This window comes from Pristiophorus japonicus, chromosome 7 (genome assembly GCF_044704955.1).
Source record: "Pristiophorus japonicus isolate sPriJap1 chromosome 7, sPriJap1.hap1, whole genome shotgun sequence".
NCBI classification, from domain to species: Eukaryota; Metazoa; Chordata; class Chondrichthyes; family Pristiophoridae; genus Pristiophorus; species Pristiophorus japonicus.
Window position 1 is genome coordinate 204,979,736 of NC_091983.1, and position 19,349 is coordinate 204,999,084.

A 19,349-nucleotide genomic window follows, 5' to 3' on the forward strand; every position below is an offset into this window, starting at 1 on the left:
TGCGCATCTTGGCACTGTTTTCGTTTCCAGGTCCGTGGTGAATAGTGCCATCGGGTGCCTGCAGCATGGGATAGACCTGGGGCAGGGTATCAGGATCAGTGCTTTCATCCTCCTGAGGTCGCTAGCTTTTAACTTGTGGGGATACCTGGGGCAGGGCATCAGGATCAGCACCTTTACCCTCCCGAATTCGCTCGCTTGCTACTTTTGGGGACACTCTATTCCCGACATCTCTCAACAACATTTTGATCTTTACATTAGGAATAGTACCAACATCTTGCAACAACATTTTGTTCACAATCTTAATCGGTTCTGTCTTGTATTCAACCAGCATTGTAACTCAGGTATAATCTGACCTAAGTTGTACACCGTGAGAACACTGACCACTAGGTGGGAGACACTCCTAACCTGGGCCTTCAGGTACAAAAGTGGAAGCTCCACCCACCTTCATCACTTTGAGTGCTAAGGAATAAAGGACAGATCACAGACTGACATTCTGTCAAGCATGGGCCTCGTGTGCATTTATACTGTATAGTAAGGACCTATCAATGGCGACGAGAAACTGGGATTTAAACCACACGAGCATGGCCACTAGCAGAACAGACGAGAGGTACTGTGTTAAGGAATGGTTGGGACAGAGATTCAACATTGTTAAAGCAGCACACAGTTCTCCAGACAGACAAGGGCAGTCGGGCATGCCCCAACATGTAGTCGAAACCAGAGGGGGAGTTCGACAGAAACAATGGCAAGCTGAACGATGATTCACGCCATTGCAAGGGACAATGTGGCCAGTAATGGGGCCATCAACACCTGTTAATGGCGCACTCAAGGACAATAACAGGGGCAGTCAGGGACGATCGACTGGCAAGGGACCTTTTGTTTCCAACAACAGCTCATGTTGGAGGCATGGAGACACACACTCAGCTGGAGTTTGCAGAGATGAGCAAAATACTTGCAGAAATTGCAGAAATGAACGCTGGAAGCTGAAGTTCAGCGAGTTCATGTGGAGCACGTATACAGTTCATACACCAGGACGCCACCGATAATGATGAAAGTGCTCCTCAATGGCATCCCAGTATCAATGGAGCTAGACACGGGGGCCAGCCAGTCCCTGATAGGTATCAAACAGTTCGAAAAGTTGTGGGCGTCCAAGGCCAGGAGGCCAAAATTATCGCCGATTGACGCACAGCTACGGACTTAGCAGATCATTCCGGAGCTAGGCAGTGCCATGATAGTCGTGTCCCACAAAGATTCAGAGAACAGGTTGCCACTCTGTTTTGTCCCAGGGGACGGTCCCGCACTACTGAGGAAGAGTTGGCTTGCTGTCATGAACTGGAAATGGGGCGATGTCAATGCAATCTCCTCTGTGGAGCGAGTATCATGCTCACAGGTCCTGGACAAATTTGACTCATTATTTCAACCCGGCATTGGCACTTTCATGGGGGCCAAGGTAGTGATTCACATAAACCCGGACGCCAGGCCAGTACACCACAAGGCCAGAGTGGTGCCGTACATGATGCGGGAAAAGATAGAAGGCGAACTGGACCGCCTGTTGAGGGAAGGCATCATCTCGCCAGTCGAATTCAGTAACTGGGCGAGCCCAATCATGCTGGTGCTCAAGGCGGATGGGTTGGTCAGGATATGTGGTGATTACAAGGCCACCATCAATTGGGTGTCACTCCAAGACCAGTACCCGCTACCGAGAGCGGAGGACTTCTCTGCGACGCTATCCGGTGGCAAACTTTTTTCAAAATTGGACCTGACCTCAGCTTACATGACCCAAAAGCTGGCGAGTGAGTTGAAGAAGCTGACCACCATCACGACACACAAAGGGTTGTTTGAGTACAACAGATGTCCGTTCGGGATTCACTCGGCCGCCGCGATCTTCCAACGAAATATAGAAAGCCTCCTCAAGTCGATTCCAGGGGCGGTGGTTTTTCAGGACGACATCCTCATCATGGGTCGTGATACTGAAGAACACCTCCACAACCTGGAGGAGGTGCTACGCAGACTGGACCGGGTAGGTCTGCGACTGAAAAAGGCGAAGTGCGCCTTCCTAGCTCCAGAGGTAGAATTCCTGGGGATGAGGGTAGCAGCAGACGGGATCAGCCCTACTGCGTCCAAGACGGAAGCGATCCACAGAGCACCCAGACCCCGTAACACGACGGAGCTGCATTCGTTCTTGGGGCTCCTGAACTATTTCTTCCCAAATTGAGCACGCTGCTAGAGCCGCTACAAGTGCTCCTACGCAAAGGTCGCGAATGGGTCTAGGGGGACAGCCAGGAAAGGGCTTTTAATAGAGCACGCAATTTGTTATGTTCCAACACTTTGTTAACATTATACGACCCATGTAAGAAACTTGTGTTAACGTGCGATGCGTCATCCTATGGTGTCGGGTCTGTGTTGCAGCATGTCAATGTCAAGGGTCAGTTACAGCTGGTAGCTTATGCCTCCAGGAGTCTGTCCCAGGCAGAAAGGGGCTACGGGATGGTAGAAAAGGAGGCGCTCGCATGTGTATATGCGGTAAAGAAAATGCACCAGTACCTGTTTGGCAGGAAATTTGAACTGGAGACAGATCACAAACCCCTAACGTCCCTTTTGGCTGACAACAAGGCCATAAATGCAAAGGCATCGGCCTGCATACAGAGGTGGGCACTCACGTTAGCCACCTATGACTACACAATTCGGCACAGACCGGGCACCGAAAACTGCGCCGATGCACTCAGCAGGCTCCCACTAGCCACCACTGAGGGGGCTACCGAGCATGGTGCTGAGATGGTCATGGCTGTTGAAGCTTTCGGAAGCGAAGGCTCACCCGTGACAGCCCGTCAGATTAAAGTCTGAACAAATAGAGACCCGCTATTGTCTCTAGTCAAGAAATGTGTCCTGAATGGGGACTGGCAGCCACGTATAGGGCATGCCCTGAGGAATTTAAACCATTTCACAGGCGCAGGGATGAACTCTTGATTCAGGCCGATTGCCTACTGTGGGGAAACCGAGAAGTCATGCCCCAGATGGGCAGAGAGGTATTCATCAGAGAACTCCACAATGAGCACCCGGGCATTGTCATGATGAAGGCAATTGCCAGGTCACACGTTTGGTGGCCAGGGATAGACTCAGTTCTGGAACTTTGTGTTCGCAGGTGCAACACGTGTGCCCAGCTGGGCAACGCACCCAGGGAAGCCCCCCTTAGCCCCTGGCCATGGCCCGCCTAGCCTTGGTGACGCATCCACGTGGACTACGCAGGTCCTTTCATGGGAAAAATGTTTTTGGTTGTAGTAGACGCCTACTCCAAATGGATCGAGTGTGACATTTTAAATTCAAGCACATCCTCTGCCACGGTAGAAAGTCTACGGGCAATGTTCGCCGCCCACAGTCTACCAGATGTCTTGGTCAGCGACAATGGCCCGTGCTTCACAAGCACTGAATTCCAGGACTTCATGGCAGCCAATGGAATTAACCATGTCAGAACGGCACCGTTCAAGCCAGCCTCAAACAGCCAGGCAGAACGAGCAGTGCAGATAATCAAACAGGGGATGCTCAGAATCCAAGGGGGTTCCCTACAAAGACGCTTATCACACCTCCTGTTGGCCTATAGATCCCAACCACACTTGTTCACAGGGATTCCACCCGCAGAGCTGCTAATGAAAAGGACGCTCAAAACACGGTTATCCCTTATACACCCCACCATGAAAGAAATTGTTGAGAGCAGGCGCCAGCCACAATATGACTACCATGACAGGAATGCGAGGGCGCGATGTATTGATGTAAATGATCCTGTTTTTGTCCTCAACTACGCTGCAGGGCCCAAATGGCTCGCAGGCATTGTGATTGCCAAAGAGGGAAATAGGATTCTGGTAGTTAAACTTACCAATGGACAAATCTGCCGCAAACACGTGGATCAAACAAAAAGGAGGTTCAGCAACCCCATAGAAAAAGCAGAGGAAGAACACGATGTAGAGTTCACTCCACCACAGGTGACCGAACATCGGAATCAAAGGGAGGAGAGCCCAATCACTGTGGGCAGTCTGGATAGGCTTGAGGCATCACAAACAGCAGACACTCAGGCCAGCGCCCAACAACCGGCGCTCTACAAGGGAGCGTAAACCACCAGAGAGACTCAACCTGTGATCCCAATAAGACTTTGGGGGGGAGGTGATGTCATTTATTCAACCAGCATTGTAACCCATGTATAATCTGACCTAAGTTGTACACTGTGAGAACAATGACCACGAGGTGGGAGACACTCCTAACCTAGGCCTTCAGGTACAAAAGGGGAAGCTCCACCCACCTTCATCACTTTGAGTGCTAAGGAATAAAGGACAGGTCACAGACTGACCTTCTCTCAAGCATGGGCCTCATGTGCATTTATACTGTATAGTAAGGATCTATCAGGTTCGTTACATTGATTGCCATGCATACAATGTCTCTTTAAGTTCAGTTGGTTGCAGGTCTCCTTTAAGAGAACCCTGCTGGCTTTACCCCAGTCAAATCCTCTGTTAGACACCACGTGTTGATCCCTCAGCGTTGCACCTCGTAATATGGCCGCAGCCATCTTTTTTTTCAGCCACACTGCACCTCGCTGCAGCAGTGGCACCATCTTGCCTCTGTCCTCGAAGTCAACTGCCTTGATCCTTCTCTCCCGCGATTCTGCCACAAAAGCTGGAAGAGTGCCTGTGAATTCGATCTTCCTCCCCAGGAGTACTGCCACTGGAGCCGGGAAGGTACTTTTAGGTCGTTCCGGTCGGATCATTGCCACGCAGTCGTGATGGACGGTCTGTGCCTCAGGTGCTGCGCTGGTCTGTTCTCTGGTGCCTGGCCCAAGCGAGGGTGAAGTTTTGCTCTACCTCTGAGCACAGGGGACATCAATTGCTGGAGTGAAGAGGTCTTCCCATTTCCACTGGATCTTCCCCATCCACCTTCTTCCGAGTAGCGTTGGACCATCACCTGCAACAATCCACAGAGGTAACTTGTGCACCATGCCATTATGGATTACACTTACATCTGCACTACCAAGGACTGGGATCAGTTCCTTGGTGTAGGTGCGCAATGTTTCCTGTACTGGAACCAGCTCGGGTCATTTTTCATTCCATAGCCTCACAAAGGCATCCTGGCTCATCACTGACTGGCTCGCCTCTGTGCCCACTTCCATGAAGACTGGAATGCCGTTTATCTCAACTTCCATTTTTACTGGGGGACAATTGGTGGTGCAGGTATACACTCGATCCACTTCTTCTTGGGGCTGAGCTGCCTCCCTGGCCAAATCATCGTACTCCCCGCTGGATTCAAAGTCATCTACCGACTCCTCTGGTAGATGGTGAGTTGTATTTCTTTTACACATATGCTGGAGGTGGCCCTTCGTGTTACACGCTTTGCATATGTACTCAGCAAACCGACACTGGTGAGCCCTATGGTTTCCTCTGCAATGCCAGCATTGTGCTACTCGATTAGCACCCCTCGGCGGACTCTGAGTTCTGGAACCCTGAGGTCTGTGCGCTCTGCCCTGGGCTCTCTGTCCACAGTCTTGCCTGTGAAAGGCACCATTCTGTGTACAGTACTTGTCGGGTTTGAGTCCACAGGATGAATAATTTTCTTGGTGCTGCAGGTCGAGGTCATGAATGCCTGACTGATGCTGATGGCCTTCTGCAGGTTGAATGTGGTGTCGGCAGATAATAGTTTGTGAAGGAGGCCCTCGTGGCCAATTCCCACAACGAAGATGTCTTGCAATGCTTTGTTGAGGTGCGTGCTGAAATCACACAGTGCCGCAAGTTTCCTGAGGTCGGCAGCATATTTTGCAATCTCCTGGCCCTCAGGTCTGCGGTGAGTGTAGAATCTGTGCCTGGCCGTGAGGATGCTCTCTTTTGATTTTAGTTGGTCGTGAATTAGTTCAGTCAGCTCATTGTATGTCTTATCCTTGGCCTTCGTGGGTGCCAGTAAGTCCCTGATGAGGCGGTAGACCTCGGGCCCACATCTGGTCAGCGCTTCTCCTCCAATGTGGCCATCTCCCCTGCTAGGTCGTTTGCCACGAAATATTGCTCGAGCCTTTCCGTGAAGGTATTCCAATCATCACCCTCTGCGAAGTCTTTTAGTGAGCCAAAGATAGCCATAATTGCGTGAAAGTCCGTATTCGCATCGCCAGTTATTATGTCTGTAATGTACTTATGAATGACTCCATGAGGCAATGTGTTGTACTCAAACTGTAGTGACCTTGGTCCTTTATTCGTAACTCCAGAGTGAGGCAGCCGCATGGTGGCTCCTCTTTTATACAGCCCCTGCCACCAGAGCAGGAAATCCCGGTCTCCACCAGTTGCACCCTCTAGTGATGCCAGCATGTATATACACAGTGTAAACCTTATTGATAATACATCAGGTAAACGTATGCAACTATACAGTGACTACACAGAGAGTATATCAATAGTCTGCATATATAACAATCTCCACCGAAACTGATTCAACATCTTGATCCTCTGAGCCAATATCGTTTCTCACTAATGCACTGATCCCATCCTTTATTAACAGTTCTACCCCACCTCCTTTTCCTTTCTGTCTGTCCTTCCGAATTGTCAAATACCCCTGAATATTTAGTTCCCAGTCACCACCTTTCACCACCTCAGAATGTCCCAAAGTACTTTACAGACAATGAAGTACCTTTGAAGCATAGTCGTTGTAATGTAGGAAATGTGGCAGCTAATTTGCCAATCCCACAAACAGCAATGAGATAATGACCAGATAATTTGTTTTAGTGAAGTTGATTGAGGGATAAATATTGACATTGACACCAGATAAAACTCCCCTGCTCTTCTTTGAAATAACACAATGGGGTCTTTTATGTTCACTTGAGCGGGCAGACAGTGTCTCGGTTTAGCATCTCATCAAAAAGACAGCACCTCCAACACTCCCTCAGTACTGCACTATAGCATCAGTCTCGAGTTTGTGCTCAAATCTCTGAAGTGGGACTTGGACCCACAACCTGCTGACTCTAGAGACGAGAGTGCTACCAACTGAGTCATGGCTAACACAGCCTTCCAGACGAAAAATCCCAAGTTTCTCCAGTCTTTCCTCATAACTCATGCTGCACTGTCGGAGGTGCTGTCTTTCAGATGAGATGTTAAACCGAAGCCCCAACTGCCCTCTCAGATGGACGTAAAAGATCCCATGGCACTAATTAGAAGAAGAGCAGGGGATTTATTCCTGGTGTCCTGGCCAATATTTATCCCTCAATCATCACACCAAAAACAGATTATCTGGTCATTGTCACATTGCTATTTGGGGGAGCATGCTGTGCGCAATTTGGGTGTCGTGTTTCCCACATTATAACAGTGACACGATGTCTTCAGTGTGCCAGTGCAGCCTTCGGCTGTCTGAGGAAAAGAATGTTCGGAGACCAGGATCTCAAACCCGGCACCAAGCTCATGGTCTACAGAGCAGTAGTGATACCCGCCCTCCTATATGCTTCAGAGACATGGACTATGTACAGTAGGCACCTCAAAGCACTGGAGAAGTATCACCAACGCTCCTCCGTAAAATCCTGAAAATTCATTGGCAAGATAAGCGCACCACGCCAGCGTTCTCTCTCAGGCCAATAGTCCCAGCATCGAGGCATTGACCAATCTCAATCAGCTTGGACAGATCGGCCACATTGTCCGCATACTCGAAACTAGACTCCCGAAAGCACTCTACTCTGAGCTACGTCACGGCAGGCGAGCCCCAGGAGGGCAGAGAAAACACTTCAAGGACACCCTCAAATTAGAGATTCGTAGTGGATGGGAATCATAAACGTGATCATATTGAATGGTGGTGCAGGCTCGAAGGGCCAATTGGCCTACTCCTGCACCTACTTTCTATGTTTCTATGTTTCTATGTATATATTCAATTGCAGTCATTGACCAACTAATCTTAACATGATTCTCTGCAGATATGGGAATGGTCGAATGTACGCAAAGGCAGTCAAAAGCAGTTTTGACTGAACTCAGAAAACATGCAGCCCTGTGCTGCGAGTGAAGGTCAAATTGTTAGATAACATTAGATAACAAAGTAGAAATTAGAGTTTGTTTCATGAAATTAATTACAAAGATAGTTGAGCTATAGCTAGTGTAAGAAACATAAAATAAGGCAGATCATGGGAGTTAAGGTACCCTTCTGAATAGATTAAAGTGAGGTAGTCCGGACATCATCAAGACTAGGGAGACAGCTTGAAATGGGTCCCTTGGTATTATACCGTGTATTGCTCAGAGCCAGGGATAAGAGAGATAAGGCAAATTCCAATGATGTGAGAGAATGTATAAACTTGAAAAACATGGAAAGAGTCGGGTTGTTGGAAAATTACTCGAAGCAAGCGTAGCCAAGATGCTACCTTTGGTTTGAGTAACAGTGGTATTTTGACCACTAGAATTAATTATGGACACTGGCCAAATGAACCTTTGACTCAAAATGGGTTAAAACATCAAATACTCAAAGAATAGCTTCAAACAGAGATTACTGTGAGGACAACTAATAGACTGAAGACGACGTCACCTGTGTCTGACAGATTCCAGAAACTAAGGGCTGTTAACTACCCGTTGAACTGTCATCTGTTGTTAAGTATATTATGCTGTAAGCTTACTAAATCTCGATCTATTGCTCAAACATACTGCCTGCTGCCTATTGGTGTCTTGTCCAAGAACCTTTAAAGGTTACAGCCTCCTTGAAAAACTGCAACATCCCCACCAACTCTTGGGAATCATTGGCCCAAGATCGCACAAAGTGGAGGATGAGCATTCGAGAACACTTCGAGCCTCTTCGCTGGGAGCACGCGGAAGCCAAGTACAAACAGCGGAAGGAGTGTACGGCAAATCAAGCACCCCACCCACCCGTCCCTCCAACCACCACCTGCCCCACCTGTGACAGAGACTGTAGATCACACATTGGTCTCATCAGTCACCTTAGAACTCATTTTAGTGTGGAGGCAAGTCATCCTCAACTCCGGGGGACTGCCTAAGAAGGAGAACACAACAGTGACTACACTCCAAAAAAAGTACTTAATTGGCTGTAAAGCACTTTGAGACATCCGGTAGTCGTGAAAGGCACTATATGCAAGTCTGCCGTTTCTTTCTATGCCTTTGAAGTTAGCAAACAGGCTTGAGGCTCTTCTCTGCACTGCCTTCAGGACTTGGCTGCCTCCCTCATGTCTCAGATACCTGTACAGCTATCAGTCTAGCTCCACCGGTCCAGGTACCGCCTTTTAAAACTGCTGTTTAGGGGCAGCCTGAGCACAGCTATTTTGTGTACAATTTGTCCTTAAAGTGACATCATGCTGTTCTGGTAACAAAACTCCATCCATCTGAGTCTTGAAAGCTTCAATTGACCCTCAGGTGCTACATCATTTTGGAGGAGAGAGTTCCAGATTTACCACCATTTGTGCGTAAAAGAGTTCCCTTATTTTGCACCTGAGTGGTCAAGCTCTAATTTTAAGATTATGTTCCCTCGTTCTTGATTCCCTCACCAAAGGATTGTATCTACCCTATTAAATCGTTTAACATTATAAACACCTCGATCAGATCACCCCTCAATCATCTATGTTCAAGGGAATGCAAGCCAAGTTTATGCAATCTATCCTCATAATTTAGCGGGAAAATGTTGGAATCAATTATTAAAGATGAAATAGCCGTGCATTTGGAAAGCAGTGAAAGGATCGGTCCAAGTCAGCACGGATTTATGAAAGGAAAATCATGCTTGACAAATCTTCTGGAATTTTTTGAAGATGTAACTAGTAGAGTGGACAAGGGAGAACCAGTGGATGTGGTGTATTTGGACTTTCAAAAGGCTTTTGACAAGGTCCCACACAAGAGATTGGTGTGCAAAATCAAAGCACATGGTATTGGGGGTAATGTACTGACATTGGGGGTGCCGCAGGGCTCAGTGCTGGGACCCCAGCTATTTACAATATACATTAATGATTTAAATGAAGGAATTGAGTGTACTATCTCTAAGTTTGCAGATGACACTAAACTGGGTGGCGGTGTGAGCTGTGAGGAGGACGCTAAGAGGCTGCAGGGTGACTTGGACAGGTTAGGTGAGTGGGCAAATGCATGGCAGATGCAGTATAATGTGGATAAATGTGAGGTTATCCACTTTGGGGGCAAAAACACGAAGGCAGAATATTATCTGAATGGCGGCAGATTAGGAAAGGGGAGGTGCAATGAGACCTGGGTGTCATTGAAAGTTGGCATGCAGGTACAGCAGGCGGTGAAGAAGGCAAATGGTATGTTGGCCTTCATAGCTAGGGGATTTGAGTATAGGACCAGGGAGGTCTTACTGCAGTTGTACAGGCCCTTGGTGAGGCCTCACCTGGAATATTATGTTCAGTTTTGGTTTCCTAATCTGAGGAAGGATGTTCTTGCTATTGAGGGAGTGCAGCGAAGGTTCACCAGACTGATTCCTGGGATGGCTGGACTGACATATGAGGAGAGACTGGATCGACTGGGCCTATATTCACTGGAGTTTAGAAGGATGAGAGGGGATCTCATAGAAACATTTTAAAAATTCTGACAGGACTGGACAGGTTAGATGCAGGAAGAATGCTTCCAATGTTGGGGAAGTCTAGAACCAGGGGACACAGTCTAAGGATAAGGGGTAAGCTGTTTAGGACTGAAATGAGGAGAAACTTCTTCACTCAGAGAGTTGTTAACCTGTGGAATTCTCTACCGCAGAGAGTTGTTGATGCCAGTTCATTGGATATATTCAAGAGGGAGTTAGATATGGCCCTTACGGCTAAAGGGATCAAGGGGTATGGAGAGAAAACAGGAAAGGGATACCGAGGTGAAGGATCAACCATGATCTTATTGAATGGCGGTAAAGGCTCGAAGGGCTGAATGGCCTACTCCTGCACATATTTTTTTATGTTTCTATGTTTCTATGTAACCCTTTGATTCTGGTGAATCTAAGCTGCACCCACTCCAAAGCCAATATTTCCTTCCTGAGGTGCAATGCCCAAAACTGAATGCAGTACTTCCATTATGGTCTGACCAAGGCTCTATACAACTGAAACATCGCTTCGTCTTCTTTGTATTCCAGCCCCTTGGGATAAAGGCCAATATTCCATTAGCCTTTTTGATTTTGGATCCTGTGCCACTACCCCTCCCCCCTCCAATCCCTACTCTAACCCATCACTACCCCTCCAACCTTTTACTCTCCCTCCACCTTCCTAGTCTAGAATGCCTCTCGAATAAGACCACAGCTTCCCTCTGTGCCTCTCTTGGCATTCTCTGAAGGGTCTATCGAGACATCCATTGCTGCTTCATTATGAGCAGCAACCCCGACAGCTCCATCCTCCTCTCTCACTGACGTTCCCAGCCAAGGCCCCCCCTTCCCACGCCGGGGGCTACTCTCGCCAACCTCCTTACCATTTCACTCATCCCACCCCCCACTGCGCCCCCTCAGACTCTGCCAGCGGCCTTCTCCACATTTCCCTGAAGAATGTCCGTTCATTTGCGAACAAGGCCCTTGCCATCCATGACCTTACTATAGATCACTGCATTGCCATCATGGTTTTGACAGAAGTTTGGCTGGCTATACCTTCCACCACCTACCCCATCTAAATCGCCCCCTATCAGCAGATCTCACCTTTCTCTCTCTCCCCACCTACTCCTCCGGCCACTTCTCCTCCTTCGAGCACATCACTTGGTTCCACCCCTCACCTTTAAAATCCTCGTTCTCTACCACTTACCAAACTCTCATGGTGACGGTCCTGAAATTCTGCTATGTGTAAATTGGCTGCTGCGTTTCCTACATTACAACAGTGACTGCACTTCAAAAAGTACTTCATTGGCTGTGAAGCACTTTTGGACTTCCTCAGGTCGTGAAAGTTGCTATAGAACTACAAATTCTTTCTTTTATAGCGTGGTACTAGTAATGCAGTGATGTAACTGCACTCATGGTTTCTCAATGTGATTGTGCAATTGTTAGAGAAAGTGAACATTTATTGTTATACAATATGCATACAGACTTATTAAGCAATTTATCACCCGATGACTCCAAAGTGTCATTCTATCTCGCAGTCAGCTATTTATTGGTAGATAAACCGGAGATGCTGTAAAATCTGGGAGGATAGAAAAAAGGTGACTCCCGACATAAAGCAGCAGCGAGTGGCGGACGGTTGTTCAATGAACCTAACTCTCTGACGGAAGGAGCTGCCTGGTTGTTCGAGTGGTTCCAATACAAACAATGGGACTTCAGACTGCAAGCATAGTGATTTTAACTCTTACCCTGCAGTTAATTCAAGGTAGGGTTTTCTTGGCTACTTTGATGGTGAGCTTAATAATGTTTAATCTGTAAAGAGTTATATTTCAGGTAAATCCAAAAACGGATTCAGGAGAAACGTTCTTATTCAGAGAGTGGTGAGAATGTAGATATCGCTACCACAGGAAATAGTTGAGGTGAATAGCCTCAAAGGGGAAGCTAAATAAGCACACAAGCGAGGAAGGAATAGAAGGATATGTTGATGGGGTTAGATGATGTAGAGTGGGAGGAAGCTTGTGTGGAGCATAAACACTGGCATGGACCTGTTGGGTCAAATGACCTGTTTCTGTGCTGTAGATTATGGCTCAGATTATCGCCAGGCGCTACTTTCGGCATTTCGCCCACAATTCTCCCAAATGATCGCTGGCCCAAAAATTGGCTGAAGAAAAGCTGCAATAACTCGGCACTACGGGGAGGATCTGTAGTAAAAGGCTGTCAGGAGAATCAATTTGTGAGTGATTTTAAGGGCCTTTTTGATTCTTGCCTATCATCTAACACTTTGTATTTGTTGAGGACAAATTAAGGGCATTTATAGTGATTTATAATGATGGGGGGCGGGGGGGGGGAGGTTGTAATTTCTCAACCAGTATAGATCACTAATCACATGCTGCAGAATAGAGATGGGAGAATAAAATGAGAAAAGTTACATACAAGTACATTGCTGTAATGTCAGGGATTTCCCCCCCTCTGGTCCATAGTATAAGTAGAAGCAGAGCCAGGGTATGTCATCCCATGAGGAAGGAAATGGACTTCACCTCAGTTGGCTGATAGATTTTATTTTATAAAGCAAGAGGGGCTAGAATAAAAGAAAGGTTCTATTATGTTATTAATGGGGACCAGGCCCCCTATTCTCTCTGTCAATCCCCATGGGAAAAGTTCTTTGCCTAAAAAAAAACCGCTCATGCGCAGAACGGCCGTTGCTATGGATGCCAGCCTTGCACAACTGAATACATCGCTGAGGCCCATTTCACATCGTTAAGGCTATCGCCCAAATTAAAAAGGCAAAACTGGTGGTTTTTAAAATGGGCAATATTCCAGTGATCCTGAAAAATAAAAAAAGCACTAAGGCTGGAAATATCGCCGACCATAGTGGAAAGTCTAGCCCTTAGTAATTCAATGTAACATTGCAAAGACTGAAGCAAACATTTTTAGCTCCTGCCACAAACTCTACTTGCTACTCATCGACTCCATTCCCGTCCCCAGCCACAGTTTCAGGCTGAGCCAGATTGTTCACAATCTCAGTGTCCTATTTAACCTTGAGCTGAGTTTGACCCCCTATCCTCTCTGTAACATCGCCTGTCTCCGCCCCTGCCTCAGCCCAACTGCTGGTGAACCCCTCATCCATGCTTTTGTTACCTCTGGGCTTTCCTGGCTGGCCTTCCATTTCCCTTCCTTCATAATCTTCAGCTCATCCAAACCTCTGCTTTCCCGCCTCCTAACTCACACCAGGTTCTGCTCACCTATCACCCGTTGCTCGCTGACCTACATTGGCTCCTGGTCCCCCAATGCCTCAAGATTAAAATTCTCATCTTCATATTTAGATCTCTTCATGGCCTTGTCCCTCCCTATCACTGTCTCTCCTGCCAACATTATAATCCTTTAAGGACTCTCCTTCTCAGCCCGATTGTATATCCCTCATTCCCTTCACCCCAATTTTGGCAGCCATGCCTTCTGCCATCTAATCCTTAAGCTTTGCAATTCCCTCTCTAAACCTCTCCGCCTCCCTCTACTAGCCTTAAAATCCAATTCTTTGATCAAGCCTTTAGTCTCTCCTCCTAATATCTACTTCATTGGCTCAGTGTCCATTTTTGTCTGAATATATGTTTGTGACGTGCTCTGGGATGTTTTTCTACATTAAAGGTACTGTGACAGAACTGATAGAGCACCTGAGCGAGAAAGGAATAGAAGGTTATGCTGATAGGGTTAGATGAAGAGGGGTGGCAAGAGAATCATGTAGAGCATAAATGCCAGCATAGATCAGTTGGGCCGAATGGCCTGATTCTGTGCTGTAGGCTGGATGAAGTACGCCAAACTAGAAGAATGGACCAGACACGGCGGATTTAATGAAGGATAAACTTTAACGGGGTGTGAACTAGTGAGTGTGCACAGCTGTCTCTGCCTGAAATAAACGGAATGCTGAAGATGCTATAACCGGCAACGTTGGAATTGATGTTAATGCAAATGGATAATAGTCATCGCTTTATAGGCTGATATAAACGACGGCCCATTTGATATGTGGACATTTTAAACGGTGGGGTCTGTACTGCCATTCCGGCAATCCATTGTGGAGTTCATGCTAATACAGAACCAGTGCGCAATGAACTAAGATAAGGAAAGGCAAGGATGAGAAAAGGCCATTCAGCCTATCACCCCTTCATTAGACTAGTTCTCCCATCATAGCATACTAGCTGCGTTTTCCACGTCCCCTAGTTTTATTTTGCCTCCACTGCTTCGCTTGGCAGATTAATCCAAAGGCTTTTGAGTTATCTCTTTTGGAAGTTCTTCCCGATAGCTGTTTTAAATTTACTTTTCCCTCTTTTTCACTATGTCCTTCGGCCCTATATTCCTGATTTACTTTAGAGTAAGCTCAAGTTTCACTCTGTGATGGAACCACACACGAGTGATGATCGTCAAATATCTTTCTCCACAGGCTTTGCCGAGAAACCGGCTGAAAGGACGCATATTGGAGAGAAGGAGAATGACACCAACCTGCCGGGAGACAGAAAGGTAGGAATGTAGCTGGAGCTGGAACAGCTTCTCTCCTTAAATTGGATCTTTCTGTGCACATAATAGGATTCCAGCCTTCAAACCCCGATTTTCGGTAGACACTGCCTCTCACCGCTGTTACGTTAAATGTTAAGTTAAATGACCGAATTTTTCATGGTCAGTTTGCGAGTGCGTATGTGTGTGCGTGTGTGTGTGTAACCTTTTCCATCAGTATCAGTCCAGATCGGAGATTTCATATATGATGAGCTTTATTTGAACGCTGTCCCTTTTGCCCTGGGCTCTGGGTGTGAATCCAGCCCAGGTTGATGGAATGATCGTCTCCCTTGTCTGCTAGCTGCAGCGTTCCTTTGTGAAACAAGTTTGGGCCATCTCAAGCCAGTTCCTACTGAGTTTGGGCTCACAGCACAGAGCAACCTAAAACATAGCATTAGTTGGCAATCAATGGCAATCTCACTCCAGAAAGCCCCAGGCTGGCTTGTGTAGAATTTGACACTGTTGTGCAGTTCAGTTTGTTCAGTGCTGCACATAGGATTCAATCCCAATTGGGTTCTCTAAGATTTTCATCCTTCTGTGTCAGCCGTGGCTCAGTGGGTAGCACTCTTGCCTCTTTTGTCAGAAGGTCATAAGTTCAAGCCTCATTCTTGAGCCTTGAGCACATCATCCAGGGAATGCTGCACTGTTGGAGGTGCTGTCTTTTGGATGCGATGTTAAACCCGGTGTCTTGGCCAACAATTATTCCTCAATCAACACAGATTATGTATGATCTCATTGCTGTCTGCGGGTCTTTGCTGTGCACAAATGGGCTGCCACATTTCCCTGTAATACAACAGAGACAATGCTTCAAAAGTACTTCATTGGCTATGAAGTGCTTTGGGGCACCCTAAAGGACGCTGTATAAATGCAAGTCCTTTCTTTCTAAGGTGGACAAAACAAATTCCATATTTTGGGATGTGAGGAGACGAGAGTGGGATGGAGCAGTGCTTTCTACACATGCAATTCAATGCCTGCATTCCATGCCTGGAGACTGACTGAATAATTCCATGAATAGTTACTCCACACGACAAACCAATAAAAGGAAAGAAAAATCTTGAGTTAGTTACAGCGACTGTAGGGTGATAGAAAGTGGCCTTCCGCACTTAAAGCAAGACATTTCTGTTACTCGCGGCTTGAGCTCTGGTGACAGCGGCCGCTTTAAGTTACATGCTTTGGACGCCTGCTTTGAGGAATGTGTTTGTCACAAGAAGGCCACTTAGCTACTGAGCAGCATTCCAGTGAGCTCTTGTTCATTGTCCAATTCCTTCCCGTTCTCTCCTGAAGGCCGGGATATGGTTCCCCAGGCACCAACAGCAGTCCGGTCTCTCACACGCACAGCCATTTTCATGGTTACGAGCGTAGACGTGCTATGGAGCCGGATCCGGCCCTCCACCCGAGTGCACTTTCCAGTAGGGCTCACTAATTTAGCGATCAGGAGGGCAAATCCTGACCAATGGTGCTGAGGCTAATTGGGAGATCAGCTAACGCAGCGGAGGCTAGGATCGAGCCTGAGATCTTTACCCGCACTGGATGGGTGGGTCCTGCATTGGGCAGCACCATTACCAGCAACAGGGGCAGTTGCAGTAAATAGTTGTGCTCCATGGTTGGGCCCAGTTCCCTTCGTACCCAGAGGTAGCTGTGTCCCTCCCTTGTACCACTGCTGTGGCGATGCCATATTGATGTGAACGGGTCTGACTGTAGAGCTTTTTCTCTTCTAGAGCGTTGTGGGTCTATGGGTCGGTTGCAGCGAAGACACATTTTCCAGCTCACCTTCCGATTCGGGTAAGTGTAAGTGCACACAGACGGAAAGGGAGAGCAATAACAATTAAAATGAGACTAGAGAACATAAGAACATAAGAACTAGGAGCAGGAGTAGGCTAAACGGCCCCTCGAGCCTGCTCACCATTTAATAAGATCATGACTGATCTGATCATGGACTCAGCTCCACTTCCCTGCCCGCTCCCCATAACCCCTTATCCCCTTATCATTTAAGAAGCTGGGCTTGTTCTCCTGAGAGCAGAAAATGTTAACAGGGTGATAGAGGTGTTCAAAATTATACAGTAAATAAGGAGAAACTATTTCCAGTGGCACCAAAAAAAGCCAGCGAGGAGATGAGGAGAAAAATGTTTACACAGCGAGTTGTTATGATCTGGAATGCTCTGCCTGAAAGGGGGATGGAAGCAGACTCAACAATAAATGTCAAAAGGGAATTGGATAAATACTTGCAAAGGAAAAACACTGCAGGTCTATGGAGAAATCAGAGGGTGATGAATTTTTGGGATTCTCTACCCCAGAGGGCTGTGGAGGTTCAGTCTTTGAGTATATTCAAGCTAGAAATAAATAGATTTTTGATTATTAAGGGAATCAAGGGATATGGGGACAGGGCAGGAAAGTGGAGTTGAGGTAGAAGATCAGTCATGATCTTATTGAATGGCGGAGCAGACTTCAGGGGCCGTATGGCCGACTCCTGTTTCTATTTCTTATATTCTTATGAAAGAGCTGGTGAATGGGACTAATCGGATAAATCCAGCATAGATGAAGCAGGGTCAGCTCAGGAGGCCTGTGGCTCCCTGGAGGTAGTTTTAATTTTGGAGTAACTATTTGCACGAAGTCTCCCTTCTGCGCATGAGTCTCCCGATGCATGTGCAAAATCGAGAGTTAGGACAAATATCACCGACTCTGCCCCTGCCCCCCTCCCCCCCCAGTGCAATTCCTATTACCCTTTTCTGCACATGCGTCCAACACCACGTTGCCTCCACTGAGCAGCCACATGAATCCCCCGAGTCTCCCACAGCGCTGAGCCCCGAGTGGGCCAGGGGCCCCGAGCCTCCCACAGCGGCGGGGAGACCGAGAAGCGGGGAGAGAGCTTGGTGGGGAGAGAGAGCCTGGGGGTAGAGAGAGAGCTTGGGGGGGCAGGGGGGAGGGGGAGAGCCTGGGGGGGTGGGAAGAGAGAAAGAGCATGGGAGGTGGGGAGAGAGTGAACTGGGGGGGGGGGGAAGAGAGAGGCACAGGTGGGGGGCAGGGGGATCGGAGGTGAGAGAGGGAACTCAGAGAAGACAGATCAAGTTCTTTCAACCCCCTGGTGCGTGCAAGCTCGGTGTGTGTGTGTTACAAGGGACATCGTTGGGGTGGATGAAATCCAGAAGTCACGACACTGTCATTATTCACTTCATACCCAATAACCTGTTAACAATCTGCACACAATGCCCCATCTATGGGGGCGGAGGGGAGGGGGGTTAAGGGACTTCGGCTGTGAGAGGCAGCACATGTGCTGGGGTAAGGGATTTTAGCTGGCGGAGGCAGTACTTGCGCTGGGGTAATGGACTTTGGCTGGAACTTGGTGGTTTTTTAGGGAGATCTATCCTCTGTCTTCTGAAGTCAAAATGGATCGAATTACAAATTGGAAAGTCACTCAGAACTTGGGCTGGGCGGATCCAGTTACACATTCCAGAGGAACTTCAGGGTGTGGCTTATCTTCCAAGGGGACCAATCAGCAATAGGTTATGTGAAGATGGAGAGCCTATCAGAGAAACGGCTGCCTTTCAGTTAGTACAAATAGATGCAGTCTTTTAATTTTTGGCTGTAGTGTAAAACGGGCTGTGAGAGTGGTTTAATCTTACTTGCCCACTCAGTAGCAATTAAATAAAGCATTCTGCCACTGGACTTGATAGAGATAGTTTTATTAATATAGTTAAACATAAATGTTACTATCAATTATAAACAATGCACTAAAATATAAATGGAACTTGCACAAGTATAAACAGTACAACCTCAATATCTGTGCCCAGGACACAAAGGTGATCGATCTTCCTCCTATCAATGACTCCGGCGTCATGAATCATCCCATGAGCTCTACCTACCTGGGAGCTTAGCTTTCCTTAAATTGAATTTTTCTGCAGGCATTGCACAATTATCCACCCACCTTGCGGCCCTCTGCACTACTATTCTATGCTCGAGAGATGTTTGTTCTAACTCTTATCTTATCTCGGACGTTCTATATACTGGGTCGGGAGGTATGATGATCTCAAGCCTTTCACAAGGTGTTTATCTGACTGAGCAGACCTTGAAGCAGCTCACATGATAAACCTCCCTCTAAATTGCTGTAGTTGCAGCTTTCCAGCTGTCATGCTGTTACCTTTTAGTCGTCAACGTCCCAAGAACCATTGCTGTCCAAATTGGCCTCTTTTCTCAAAGCATGCTGGGTAAAGGTAATGGATTCCTTTCTCACACAGGCGATTGTGCAAATGAAAATCGTAAGAGGTGTGCAATGGGCGGTCAATCCTACATCACCCACTTTACATTACTGTCAAAAGTTA

At 47.3% G+C, this 19,349-nt stretch overlaps 1 protein-coding gene across 1 annotated transcript in view; it reads left to right on the forward strand.

Annotated features, from left to right (window-relative positions):
• The window catches only part of plb1 (phospholipase B1), a 326,472-nt gene that overhangs the window by 76,645 nt on the left and 230,478 nt on the right, over window positions 1-19,349 (forward strand). Inside the window, exons 6-7 of the mRNA XM_070884250.1 lie at window positions 14,924-15,000; window positions 16,752-16,815. Of these exons, the coding sequence (XP_070740351.1) occupies window positions 14,924-15,000; window positions 16,752-16,815 (141 nt within the window). The remainder of the gene's footprint in view (window positions 1-14,923; window positions 15,001-16,751; window positions 16,816-19,349) is intronic.